Source organism: Monodelphis domestica, chromosome 4, assembly GCF_027887165.1.
Source record: "Monodelphis domestica isolate mMonDom1 chromosome 4, mMonDom1.pri, whole genome shotgun sequence".
In the NCBI taxonomy this organism is placed as follows: Eukaryota; Metazoa; Chordata; class Mammalia; order Didelphimorphia; family Didelphidae; genus Monodelphis; species Monodelphis domestica.
In genome coordinates this window covers 101,219,239-101,233,628 of record NC_077230.1, presented here as the reverse complement: position 1 = coordinate 101,233,628, position 14,390 = coordinate 101,219,239, and the positions used below count along the sequence as shown (strand labels likewise).

The 14,390-nt window shown below is 33.1% G+C and overlaps 1 protein-coding gene across 5 annotated transcripts in view; it reads left to right on the top strand.

Moving 5' to 3' along the window:
* Positions 1-14,390, top strand: part of CEP70 (centrosomal protein 70) — a 62,014-nt gene that overhangs the window by 34,154 nt on the left and 13,470 nt on the right. For 4 of the 5 annotated variants that reach the window (XM_007493941.3, XM_007493939.3, XM_001375663.4 and 1 more), the window contains 11 exons: positions 92-211; positions 652-762; positions 3,095-3,194; positions 3,467-3,590; positions 3,909-4,089; positions 7,216-7,385; positions 8,274-8,333; positions 10,902-10,989; positions 11,076-11,164; positions 11,847-11,921; positions 14,102-14,213. In XM_007493941.3, coding sequence (XP_007494003.1) covers positions 149-211; positions 652-762; positions 3,095-3,194; positions 3,467-3,590; positions 3,909-4,089; positions 7,216-7,385; positions 8,274-8,333; positions 10,902-10,989; positions 11,076-11,164; positions 11,847-11,921; positions 14,102-14,213 — 1,173 coding nt within the window. In that variant the 5' untranslated portion in view covers positions 92-148. Of the gene's footprint in view, positions 1-91; positions 212-651; positions 763-3,094; positions 3,195-3,465; positions 3,591-3,885; positions 4,090-7,215; positions 7,386-8,273; positions 8,334-10,901; positions 10,990-11,075; positions 11,165-11,846; positions 11,922-14,101; positions 14,214-14,390 lie in introns of those variants that run through there. The other variant, XM_016433554.2, reaches the window with a different exon arrangement.

The following is a 14,390-nucleotide window of genomic DNA, read 5'->3' as shown; positions in this document are numbered from 1 at the left end:
CATAATATTCTACACAATCACACTGATAAGTCTTGTATAACTGGAGCAAATGTCTTTTCAGAATAACAGATGTAAAATCCTATTTTCACAGGTCTGCAGAGTTCTTCTTCTTCACTGCTAACTTCTGCTCCATTTGAACATATGGGACATGGCATCAGATCTGAAGCAAGATGCTAATAATTTATTAGATTGGAATATAACATCTGGTCAGGTATATTTCTTTTTAATAGTTTATGAAGCTATTTCCATTGTGTACTAGGCTAGTTATATACATGCTTTAATTTCTTTATAATTGCATGTTTTCTTTTTAGCAAGATGCAAAACTATTTCTGAAGGCATTTATGTAACACTAAGGATTGTAAAAGTACTTCATAAATATTATGTCATTTATACCCATAACAATCTTAGGAGGTAGGTGCTACTAATTAATCCCCATTTTACAGATGAGGAAACTGAGGCAAACTCATGTTAAATGACTTGCTTAATTACAGAATAAACTATGATAGTATATAAAGAGAAAAATTTAGAATAGGGTTTAATCTTCCAGATTAATAAGTCAGGAGAGAACATTCTACTCTTGGCTGGGAAGAACAAGAAGATCTTTGGAATATGCCTGACTTTAAACTTCCATGCGTGTATTTTCTTATACAGGTCAATCAAGATGTTTTTTCACCTGTTTCCTCTGATCATGTAAAGCCGGTCATTCCACTGACATCCCCTACATCGATTGAATTATTAGACATACTTATGAAAGGAAGTCAGGTATTTTTCTTTAGATATTTTAGGAAACTGTAAGCTTATTACATTTTAAAAACAACTATCAGTTGGTTTGAGGAATATTGACATTTTGACTATTTGCATGAGTAAAGGGTAGTCCTCTATTATTTAGTTCTTTCTTGAATCATTTTGAAGTTGTTTTTGTTTGGGTTCTTTATATAAACTCATATTTAAAAAATGTTTTGTTGTTGTTCTCAGTAGAACAAATGAGCATGTATTTCATTAGGTGCCTCATGTAAGTTTGTAGCACTTTTACTTCTGAAGATTAAAGCTTAAAACTGCAATAAGAATTTTGGGACACCATGTATAGTGAAAAATGATTATTATAAGAACAAAAGTAATTTATTTGAAAGAAATTGAGAGAATATTTGGTAAACTTGGAGAACTTTTAGTAAAGTGGTGAGGAGTGGGGAATCAGATGCCATATTGCAATGGATCAAGAAATGATGAGTAATGAGACAATTGAAAATGGTGAATGTGAAGACTTCCTAGATTATATCAGTTTTAAAGGTAAAAAGAGTAGCTTGAAAGGTTGGCAAGGTTGTTATAGTTTTTTGAAGATTTAAAGAATAAAATAGATCTGAGATTTTTTCTTTTTTTAATAAAATTTCATTTTTTTATTAATAAAAATATTTTCTCTCCCACTAAATAAAACAAAACATTTTTAACAAGCATGCATAGTCATGAAAAACAAATTCCCTCATTGCTAGTTCCAAAAACAAATGTCTTGTTCTACATCTTGAGTCCATTACTGCTAACAGAAGGTAGGTAGCATGCTTCATCACCAGGCCCTGGCTTTTTCATTTACTCATTCATTGTCATTGGAAGAGAGTAGAGAAGAGTCAAGGGACTACTGAGAGATAAGGATGAGTTAGTTAGATAGAGAGATTAAAGGTAGGGAGAGGTAGAAAGGGAAGTAATATATTTCTCAAGACCATGACTGAAGTAGTGTGGTTAGAGAATGAAGAAGCTTGAATTTGTTAGCCTTTGGACTACAGAAGTATCAATTGACTTGGATCCATACTTTAGTGCATCTTCTGGTGACTGAGAGTGGCATTTCAATCTCCAAACACTAGGAGACTAGATCTGGACATTTTCCATGTCCAAGCTCTGTTCCAGTAAATTCCTGAAGATAAGGTCTGTGGCAGTTGGACTGAGCTTCCCTCTGTTTTTGCCTATAGCCTCATCCCTCTGTGATAGGGGATAAGGTAACTGCAGATGATATCCCATACCTGGAATATTCACTTCACTCTGGCTTGGACTGAGGATCTCAGACTTCAACTTAGACCATGTTTATTTTAAATATACAAATATAATGACTTCCTTTATAATCCAAACAAAATCTCACCTTCTACAGGAAGCTTTTCCTTACCCTTCTTTCTCTCTTTTAATTATTTCCTATTTATCTTGTATATACCTCTGTATATTTTTATTTGCAGGTTGTCTTCCCCTTACATTAGACTGTAAGCTCTTTGAGAAGAGAGGCTATCTTTTTGTCTCTTTTTATATTCCCAGTGCTTGCCACAGTGATTGGCACATTGTCATTTAATAAATATTTATTGAGTTGAATCAAATTTAATTATATTAACGATATCATGATTTGTTAGGCATCTAAAATAAGTTTGGTGTTACAATAGAGAATGAAACCCATAAATTTAATGAGTTGAGTGGTCATGAACTGTAGTTCCTCAAAACTTGGGTTTTGAACTAGAAGTTGGTTGTAGCTTTAGTCTTGGCTACTTCTCATTTATAGTGTGTGGACTCAGCTGTCAGATCTTCAGCCTTATAAAGAAGGAAAGTAGAGGAGGGATTTTTATTCAGTCATTTTTCACTTGTGTCTGACTCTGTGACTTCATTTGGGGTTTTCTTGGCAAAGATACAGGAGTGGTTTGTATTTCCTTCTCCAGCTCATTTGACAGTTGAGGAATCTGAGGCAAACAGGGTTAAGTGATTTGGCCAGGGTCACATGGCTAGCAACTGTCTGAGGTCAGATTTGAATTCAGGAAAAATGAGTCTTCCTAACTCTAGTTCTACCACTCTAAGCACATTACAACCTAGCTACTCTAAAAATAAGGAAGGAGAGATGGAATAGAACAAAACCCAAGAAGGTCATAGATAACATTATAACATAAGGAAGAAGAGGAGAGTATATACAGAAAGAGCAAAATGCCACTAATAAAAAACATTATAGAATCATAAAATTTTAGACTTTTAAGGGTACTTATTACTTAATTCACCTCCTCATTTTATAGTCTAATATAGTACATGAATTTTACTTTAGAACTTGTCATTGATTTTTTCTTCTTTATGATCATAGCAGGAAGAAGCAGAATGGGAAAGCATAAATGCTCTATTAACGAAAAATGGCTTAAAACCAGTGTGTTTTGTCAACAGGGCACATGGAAAAAACCTAGGCGGTAATCAAACTTTATTCTTTTTGTTTCTGAAGATTAGAAAAAAGTCAATTTTACTTTTCTAAATGATAGATATTAAATAAAAATGTATTATTATATATGATACAATAAAAATTATACATTACAATGAGATATAGTATAGAGCTAAGATATACAATATATACATATGTTATTATAAAAATGATATAAATATCTATTTGTATTTGACTTTTTTCAAATTAAAATTCTTTATATTTGGGGCAGATTTTTGATACTGTATTTTAATTTGATTCCAGAGTTAATAATTTTTGACAAACAGACAGCACAGAGGATTAGACAGACTTTAAAAAGGTTGGTGGATGACAGTGCAATGAATCAGAATATGATTCATCAACTCATCGAAGCAAATCAACAACTCAGGTAAGATTTCTTACGGGAAAAAATTCTGTTTTGAATTTGCTTTGAATTTTTATGACTATATATATTCATAAGTATACTTAAAAAAAGAAAATATTCTATTTTACCTTTTATACTTTTGACAGATCAGGCCTATTCTATGGTTTTAAAATATTTGCATGTTAAAGGAAATCTTTTCTACTGTTGTTAGTTTCTGGTATAAGGCAAAATATTAAGAGTGACTTAGAAGTGTGGAAAAACTATTGAATCTAAAATTGAGAAAATTCGCCTTATATCTTTGACATGTAACCACGAGAAGGAATTGTGTATTTATTAAATCAGAGATGAACTGCAGCAGGAACAAAGCCGAACTTTGCAGGAAGAAAAACGAGCTAATGATTTGGGACAAATAGTAAATAGTGTGAAATCCAAAATCATTGAACTTGAAGAAGAATCTGAGGTCATGGTTTCCCAGCAACAGAATCAAGTGAAAGAATTTAAAAAAGATCAAAAAGCTGCACAGGTAAGAGTACTATATGTGTTTTGATTAGATTTTTTTTTTTAAACCCTTACCTTCTGTCTTGGAACCAATACTGGTAAGGGCTGGGCAATGGATGTTAAGTGACTTGCCCAGGGCACTAGGAAGTAGCTATGGCTAGATTTGACCCTAGAACCTCCCATCTCTAGGCCTGGTTCTCAATCCACTGAGCCACCCAGCTGCACTCTTGATGAGATTTTAAATGGAAAATGATTTATAAATATAAATAAATACTTGTTATAATTTATATTCACATCAGTACTGATGATATAAATTGAGGACTTAAACTCTTAAAAAAATTAGCTGGCAAAAAGTTCTCATTTAACTGGTATTTAATATGATAATAATAAAACATGAATATCCTTTATTCTAGCAAGTATTTATTCAGTGCTTATCCTGGGCTAGGTACTGTGCCAGGCTGGTCACTTCTTTTAAGCAGTTTCATAGTCTTCTCCTAATCAGTAATTACTTCTACAGCCATTCCATATGACCCTGGACAAGTCACTTAAATTCTCTGGGCTTCAGTTTTCTCAACTTTAAAATGTAGGAATTATACAAGGTGACCTGAGAAAGATCCTTCCAGTTCCAGATCTGGTCTGGTCAACTAATCTTTGTTGTACAACTTTTAAATACTTCTAGTATTAGTACACTTAGGTATCTTGGTGAAAAGTTCTGATTTAGTCTCAGACACTCACTAAGCTATATGATACCGAGCAAGTCATTTAACCTGTCTTTGCCTCAGCTTCCTTATCTACCTCCTAGGATTTTTCTGAAGACTATGTGTGATAATATTTATAAAATGCTTCACAAACCTTAAAGTGCTGTATAAATGCTCTTACTACTGATTTCCTTGACCTGGACTCTGCTAGCCAGCCATTGCTATTATATTCTTGAAGCTCTCCTCCTATCATTGTCCAGCAAATACTGTTTTTCTGTTCCTTAAGGAAGAGGCCCCTCACCACGCATTACCTTGATCTGTATTCTTTGAGATGAAATAATTATTAATAATGATGCTATACATTCCTAAAAGTAAGATAAAGCCAGCTTTATGTTCATGTAGATACTGTTGAAAAACTTTGTCCTTTTCCCTTTTTGGCATGAGGACTCTACCCTTGCTCTCTGTTCTTCTTTTCCTGGTCCTTCAGTTCTGTAAAATATTTCATGTATTTTCTTATTATCATTTTGTCACTTTAACTGTCCTTTACTTATTTATTTATTTTCAGCCTATGCAAAAAGGCATTTTTTGGGGTATAATTTTCTTTTCTTTTTTTTTTTTTTGAAAATTTTGTTTAATTAAATAATTTAGAATATTTTTCCATGATGACAAGATTCATGTTCTTTCTCAGACCTCCCTCAACTTCCTCCCATAGCCGACATGCAATTCCTCTGGGTTTTACATGTATCATTGATCAAGACTCGTTTCCATACCATTGATCTTTGCACTAGAGTGATCATTTAAGAGTCTATATCCCAAAACATATATAGACCCTTAGGCCCTTGTGATTAAGCAGTTGTTTTTCTTCTGTGTTTCTATTCTCACAGTTCTTCCTCTGGATGTGGATGGTGTTCTTTCTTACAAGTCTCTCAGAATTGTCCTGGATCATTGCACTGCTGCTAGTAGAGAAGTTCATTACATTCTTTTGTGCTACAACATATCAGTCTCTGTGTACAATGTTCTCCTGGTTCTGCTCCTTTAACTCTACATCAATTCCTCGAGGTTGTTCCAGTTCACATGGAATTCCTCCAGTTCATCATTCCTTTGAGCACAATAGATCACCATCACCAACAGATACCACAATTTGTTCAACCATTCCCCAATTGAAGGGCATCCCCTCATTTTCCAATTTTTGGCCACCACAAAGAGCGCAGCTATGAATATTCTTGTACAGGTCTTTTTCCTTATTCTTTCTTTGGGGTACAAACCCAGCCGTGCTATGGCTGGATCACAGGGCAGACAGTCTTTTATCTCCCTTTGGGCATAGTTCCAAATTGCCCTCCAGAGTAGTTGGATCAATTCACAACTCCACCAGCAGTGCATTAATGTCCCAATTTTACCACATTCCTTCCAACATTTATTACTTTCCTTTGCTATCATGTTAGCCAATCTGCTAGGTGTGAGGTGATACCTCAGAGTTGTTTTGATTTGCATTTCTCTGATTATAAGATATTTAGAACATTTTTTCATGTTTATTAATAGTTTTGATTTCTTTATCTGAAAATTGCCTATACATGTTCCTTGTCCATTTATCAATTGGGGAATGGCTTGATTTTTTTGTACAATTGATTTAGCTCTTTATAAATTTGAGTAATTAGACCTTTGTTTTTGTTTTTGTTTTTTGTTATGAAGATTTTCCCCCCAATTTGTTGCTTCCCTTCTAATTTTGGTTGCATTGGTTTTGTTTGTACAAAACCTTTTTAATTTAATGCAATCAAAATTATTTATTTTATGTTTTGTAATTTTTTCTAACTCTTGCTTGGTCTTAAAATCTTTCCTTTCCCAAACATCTGACAAGTATACTATTCTGTGTTCACCTTACTTAAAGTTTCCTTCTTTATATTCAAGTCATTCACCCATTCTGAGTTTATCTTGGTGTATGGTGTGAAGATGTTGATCCAAACACAATCTCTTCCATGCTGTCTTCTAATTTTCCCAGCAGTTTTTGTCAAATAGTGGATTTTTGTCCCCAAAGCTGGGATATCTTTCTGAGGTCACTTTCCCCAAGTTTATTCCACTGATCCTCCCTTCTGTCTCTTAGCCAGTACCATATTGTTTTGATGACTTTTGATGACACTGCTTTATAGTATAGTTCGAGATCTGAAACTGCTAGACCACCTTCCTTCACATTTTTTTTTCATTTTTTCCCTTAATATTTTTGATCTTTTCTTCTTCCACTTTAACTATATTATAAACCAAAAAAACTTTTTTGACAGGAATGTGTAATTAACTACTTCATGTTTTTGGATTTGAAGCTACTGAAGAAGAGAGCTAATACTTACCAGGAATATGCAGAGATGGCAAATATTCACTGTAGAAATAATGTCTTTGGAAAACATCAGTCTGCACATACATACATACCATAATTGGAATTTTTATTTTGTTTTGTTCTACAGGCAAAATACCAGCAGTGTGAACAAAAATGGATGGAGCAACAAAAGACTCTTTCTTGTTTGCAGAAGGAAATTCTCAAATTCCAGAAAGAGGAAGAACTTCGTGATGCTGCTCAAAAAAGAGTCTTTAAACGGCTTTGCAAACAAGCAACGCATACTACTGTGGATAAACAGTAAAGTTTTCTAGTTAAATTAATATGGAGTCACACTCACTTTGATTTTTAAGAATTGAATTTTATTTGAATTTTTAAATTTTTGGTCTGTTTTGCTTTTTGGAATTAGATTTCAAATAGGTATTATGTGAATTGGTTTGCCTATTAATATTGAGTAGTAGTGAAGAATTTTCTTTCTCTTTAAATCTTTAAAATCAGACCAAGAGTACTTGTAAATGAAAACTAAAATTAGAATTATTTGAGAGAAATAAATATAAAATATTTAACTCATCTGGCTTTAAAATCAAAAAATTGAAAAGAGACTAGAAAACCAATTTTATTCTGCAAAGGATAAAAAATGAAGGTAGTACTAAGAGAGAATAACCAATATTGGGAGAAAGAGGAATGAAAACTGGAAGAAAAAAAAAGTTTAGTAACAAGAAAGAAAGAAGAAGAAAGAGGGGGAAGGGTTTCTAGATTCTGAAGAAAAGACCAGTATTTCTTCCTTTTTCAGTTCCTGTTCTATACAGACCCCACTTTTTAGGATCTGGCATTTTGGTCCCATCTTCTCTCCCTTCTTGGAGAGGGTCAGAAATCTCTGTTTTGGCAGCCAGATACTCACTGAATCCTCACCAATCACATCTTCTTCCTGTCCTTCACCTTCTACCCTTTCCCAACCTGTTCTGGATTGTATTTTAGTTAACATAATCAATTCTAAGCCTAAAAAGGCTTCAGGTTGTTTTTAAAGTTCTATGTTGGTCTTAATATATAAAATGCAAATTGTTGTATAACATTGCTCTGGCAGTAGAGCAAAAGAATGAACTGATATGCTCTTTTGCTAACAAAATTATTACCAAATTTTGAAATCATGTACTATAATGCAGCATTCAGGAAAATTTTTTTTTCTAGGTTGGTTATCCTGATTGATTATTATGAATCCAAAATTAGAAAATTGCAAAAGGAACTGAGGTAGGATTAAATTCAATTTTAAGAAAAAAATTATGGTTATTAAATGTTTGCTTAATGCTCATGCTGTGTTTTGAAATTTTTTATTTATTTGTTTTTGAAATTGACCCGGATTTGATACCGTGATACCACAAATATGGTTTTTGAAGATACTCTTATAAGGGCCTTGTGCAGTAATGTTAAGTTCTGTATACTTAGTAAATTATTAGCATGTTGCTAATAGTAAAAACAATCTTTTTTGTTTGTTGGATTTACTCACAGTTGCATTCATTTCTAAGTAAATACTCAGTTTTTATTCAGTGCTTATTGGATGTAGCCCTACTGTGTAGCCCTAAACTAGGCAATTAACAAAATCCAACCTAACTAAGGATACAGATATCATATAAAGATAAAACTCAGAAGTAGAAAATGAAAATAGTTTTAAGATATGAAGAGAATTGTTATAAAATTATCAAATTGTTATAAAATTAATAATATTATCCAAGGAGATGGGTGTGTTCTATTTGGAGGCCAGTATCTCGTAAAATACATTTGATGTGAAGATATCAATGCACTTTGCAAGCATAATGTAACATCGGTATGCTTTTCTGCTTTTTATGTATTACAGTTTAGAGCACTGATTTTGTGACTTGCCCAAACTACATGGTGGCAAAGGTTTTACTTGACAGTGTTGGGTTCTTGAAAAGTAGTAATAGTGGTTTTAACTACTTGTATCATCTGACCAAGAAAACTATATTACTTCTGTAATAGTGTTATATCACTTATCTTTTTATTTTTTGCATTTAATTTAGGTGTTCATCTTAAGTCAAACACTAGTAATAGTGATATGTAGGCTTTGGGGAGAAATAGTAATTAGGATGATCATCTAGGAGGCTATTGAAATAGTCTTTGCTAAGGTGGCAAAGACTTGAACTAGATTGGTTATAGCAGTGAGGATGGAAATAAAAGGATATAATTAAAAGACATTTTGAAGGACTATCCAATAGTAATTGATAATTGATTGAATATGATGAATGAAGTATAGAGAGGAATCCAAGGCCCTCTCAAATTTTAAGCTTTGTTAATTGAGAAAATTGAAGTACACAGTTTGAGAAGTCAAGCTTATTACTTTTTAAATCTCAATACTTGGAGGTATAGGACTTCCGCAGCCAGAAGTTCAATTTATAGAACTTTAAAGTAGTTGCCTCTGAATGTTACTGATAAGTAGAATAGGTCGAATTTATCTACCAAGAAGGAAGGAACCTTTAGTACAAGTCTGAGGGACCACCTGAGGAAATGAAAGGAAATAAGAGACAAGGTAATAGACATTGTCAGCACAGGGCTAACTAGATTTTTGAAGGTCTGAGAAACTGGGTTAGCTTAGGAAGATAGAAAAAACAAACAAATGTAAAATGATTGTGCATCAGAGTCACTGCCTACTTTTAACCTGTTGAAGTTAAAGAGGCATCATTAAATGTGATAGGCTGCTAATGTTTCTGCTAGTATTTCTTTGATCTGTTAAGATTAAACAAACTAAAAAATTGGAAAAATAATATGGGAATTGGAAACCTTTTACTTTAGGATGGGTTTATTCTGAGATGACACAGACACATCTTAGCAGGAAATGTATTCAGTAAAGTACTTGATCTGTGCTATCTACTTGATGGAAATAATATTCAAGAGTATTGTTTTAGGAACAAAAAGGAGTCAAAGGGATGGTTTCTAGGAGAAGTAGGGCTTCTCTGTGACCCCTTTGATTTGCTTCTTTTTGGGTATGGCATTCAAACCATTTAGAAGGTGTAAAAATAGACTTGAATCCAGGACTTCAATCCCCAGAAATCCTTGCTTCACCTCCCCAGAGTGCTTTGTAATCTCACTGGGTTTTCACCTGGGCCGAGAGCAAAATCATTATTTAGAGGGTCTCCGCCCATGGTGAGTTTCTTCTCTTCCTGTCTCTGCTGGCAAACAGATGTGTCTCATGATGTGAGTGAAATTTGGGTGGGCCTCATGGCCCAGCTAGCATGTGCTTCTCTTGCTTGTATTTTCTTTAACCCTTGACCTTTAATAAACCTCATAAAAATAATACTCCTTGCAGAGAGAAACTAATTTCTACCTGCCTTAAATTTCCCAAATTTTAATCTTTACAAAGGCACACGTTTGAAGACATCACTGCCTTAATACCTTTACATTTTACTATGTGTCTTAATTGACAAAAAATAGTCCTAAGATTATTGAGGGTTTAGAAATACTTGAAGGCATGGTATCAGATGTTTAACTTCATCTTTTATTGTGAGTCAGGTTTTAGCTATTCAGTTGTGGGTGCTTTTAGTTAACCAGAAGAGTTTAATTCTTTATCTTAATGAATCTAAGGCCTGCAAGGAAGTGGCAATTGGACAACTTTATATTAGAAAGCAAATCCAGTCATTCCCAAACAGGAGCAACTAGAAAATGTTATATATGTATTTTTGAAAATTAATTTTAATTTGTATTTAAGATATTGAACTATTATTTAATTGGTTTGATTTTTATTAGTGTAAATTACACTTTTGTGCATAAACAGTTTTCATAAGAAGCATACCTTTTGTTTCATAGTCACTATAAAGAAGATTCAGTATCTGAAGGAGAAAAGGAGGACTTTATAAATCTGGATGGCACACCAAATTATAAAAACCTTCTTATGGTATGAGGACTCCATGACTAATGAAAATTTACTTTTAAAAGTTAGGTAATAATTCATACATTTGTCTTTATGATTGTGTGTTATAGTCATTCCAGAATCAACTTAGAGACACTAAAGCCAAGAATGATAAACTTTCATGTGAAAATCTGAATCTTCGCAAAGATTTAGAAAGCAGGTGAGAAAGATGTAAGTAATGAAATTTAGAATCTGTTGAATGTTCCCTCTTCTGCCATGAATTTTTCCTCTAATGCCATCCCAACCCCAGGGTTTCTTAGGGAAACAAAGTATAGATTTAGGGAAGGGAAAATGATAACATAGGCATCCAGATTGATAAAGGCAGAATTCAACGAGTAGAGAGGAAGAATTAAGCATACCTTTGTGCTTGTATCTCCAATGTCTTAGCACGGTGCTTAACACAGTGTAATCACTTAAGAAATACATATTGAAGTCAAGCTATCCAAAACATTCAGCTTATTTTAACTTTATAAAAGATACATTTTTTCCCACCAATAAATGTGTTTTAATGAGAAAAAAAAGAAATACATATTGATTGATTGTTTGAAGTATGGAGAGAATAGATGAGATGAAGTATGGATATTGTATAAATGATGCTTGAAATATTCTGTCAGTTGTGATATGTTACTAATATTTACATGGTATACCTTTCCACATTAGTTCTCAATCACCTCTAAACATCAACAGGATGTGCTGTCTTGAACAAATATAAACTATTTATATGTTTATTTTTATTATTTATAATGATTTATATTAAATCCAATCCATTTTCATTTGGGAAATGCTTTTTAGTTTTCTTAGTTTAGCAAAATTGAATATATCTAACCATTTATTTTTAATAGGCCTTCACCACACGATTTAAGACTTTATAAACAACAAGTGAAGAAGCTGGAGAAAGCACTTAAGAAAAGCGTAAAGTAATGATATTTTACTTAAATATATTCTTGTTTTTGTTTTGCTTTATTTTATTATTTAGTATTATTTATCTGTTTACCTAATGTGGTTACATGATTTCATATCAGTTGTACCAGGTTAGATATGAAATTTATAGATGGGTTATAAATGACATTAAGTAGAAGTTTCATTAGCCACAAAATTTTTTTCATTTAGAGTTAATATTATTAGGAGTGATAATTATGTTGTTAAAGAGACTATATTCTCCTTAAGGTATGCCTGAAAAATAGTGTGTCATATAGGGAAGGTTAGAAAAATTAGTTACAGAATGAAATAGAAGGCTCAGTCAAGACCTAGGATTAGAAAATAGGGGTAGCATCAAAAGGAGATTGTTGTGACTAGAGCTATCAAATTCTGAACTTTTAGGTGTAGATGGGAAAGAACTAGGGTAGGTCTGAATGGAATAAGCTGGCTTTTCTCACCCCTAGAGCTATCTGCCTGTTTTCAGTCCTCTTAGTCAATACCTGCTAGTACATAATGGGAAATACCTAGAAGGTCAGCTGTGAACTATTCAAGTTCTTTCTTCTTCTTTTGAATGAATGAATTAAAATTCATTCTTCTTTTGTGAAGCAGAAGGAAAACATAGATGAGTGGAGGTAATGGTTTACATACTATTAAAGTGGAAAAATTTAAGGGGTAGCTAGGTGTTTCAGTGAGAGTCAGGCCCAGAGATGGGAGGTCCTGGCCTCAAATTTGACCTCAGATACTTCCTAATTCTGTGACCCTGGACAAGTTATTTAAACCCCATTGCCTAGCCCTTATTGCTCTTCTATCTTAGAATCAATACATAATATTGTGTAGTATATACAATCCATTGAGCAACCTAGCAACCCCACAAAATTTTATTTTTTTAATAGCATTTTTTTAATCTTTGAAAGTCTCAATATATTTCTTTAATCTCTAAGTATTTTTAACCAGAATAACTGGAAATAATAGGAAATGTTTCTTAGTGGGAATTTCTGTTGGACATTGGAGGTATTGTGAGATTTGATTAGCCAGAAGATAGTCAGTAAGCATTTACTGTGTGCCAAGTACTATTAAGTACTATTGATTCAAAGATGAGAGGTCCTAATTTAAATATGGCCTCAAACACTTCCTAGCTGTTTGACTCTGGGCAAATCATTTAATCCCTATTGCCTAGCCCTTGCCACCCTTCTACATTGGAACCAGTACCTAGTATTGATTCTCAGGTGGAAGGTAATGGTTTTAAATAAAAATTTACTTGATGCTTTCTTTTTGAAAGGGTTGAATGAATCATGTTATATAAATGTAATGGAATATTATTGTGCTATAAGAAATGATGACTATGAGAAATCCAGAGAATCATAGGAAGACTTGTATGAATGGATACATAGTAAAGCAAGGCAAAATTAGGAGAATTTGTACCTGACTCCAATAATGTTAATGAAAGAAATGTTAAAAGGAAACTGAGTAATTTTACTGATCAGTCTTGACCCTAGAGAACAGTCAAATGAAGAAATACTTTCTTCCTCTACCTGTTAGAGTTGATGCTGAATGTTGCATATATTTTCAGATATAATCACTATGTCTTTATGTTTCTATTTTTCTTTGTTTAAACGAAAGGTTCATTGGGTGTATGTCTGTGAGGGGGCATAAAACTGAGAAGAACAAAAAAGCATCAATAAAACTTAATTTTTTAAAAGAAAAACTATGCTCAGGACAATAAAAATATGAACAAAACTTTTAAGAGCTGTTCAGCAGTGGAATGGCTTGCCTCTGAAAGTAATGAATTGTGTCACTGGAAGTGTTTAAGGTTGGATGAAAGTCTTTTGGAGATGCAGTAAAGATTATTCCTGTATTAGAAGGGAGATTGAGCTAGATGACTCGTCAACTGTCCTTCCAGCTTTTAATATTCTGAAAGTGAAAATTAATTGTCCAGCTTATCTGTTAATGTGACCTTTGTTATTTTCATTTTTAAGGGAGTTATTAAAAAAACCATAGTTGGGTTCTGAAAGTGATATGACAGGTAGAGAGATTAATATTTTGTGGCAGGGTTTTGCTTTATTTAAATCATACTATGTAAGTGATACAAGTCTAATCTGATTGTTGTTTTATTTCCTGGAGACCTTTGTATTTTACTCTAAAGGAATTTTGTATTAATTACTTTTTTTTTTAAATATAGATTACAGGAAGTCCTCAGGGAAGACAAATCTGAGAGCTTAGATAACAGAGATTCTGAGATCAGAAAAACAGATAGCCAGCACCAGGCCCTGTTTGACCAGAAATACTTCAAGGTACTAAATAGAGAATAAATGGATTTGAGTCTTCAGTGAATTGATGATGAAAATTGTCAGAACTTAGAGCTTGTGAAATATATATGTTTGTCCTGCCTTCCCTTGACAGTAAGCTATGATGCCACCAATTCTTCCTTTCTAGGTGCTCCTAAATCTTCCCTCTTTCTCTGTTCTCCT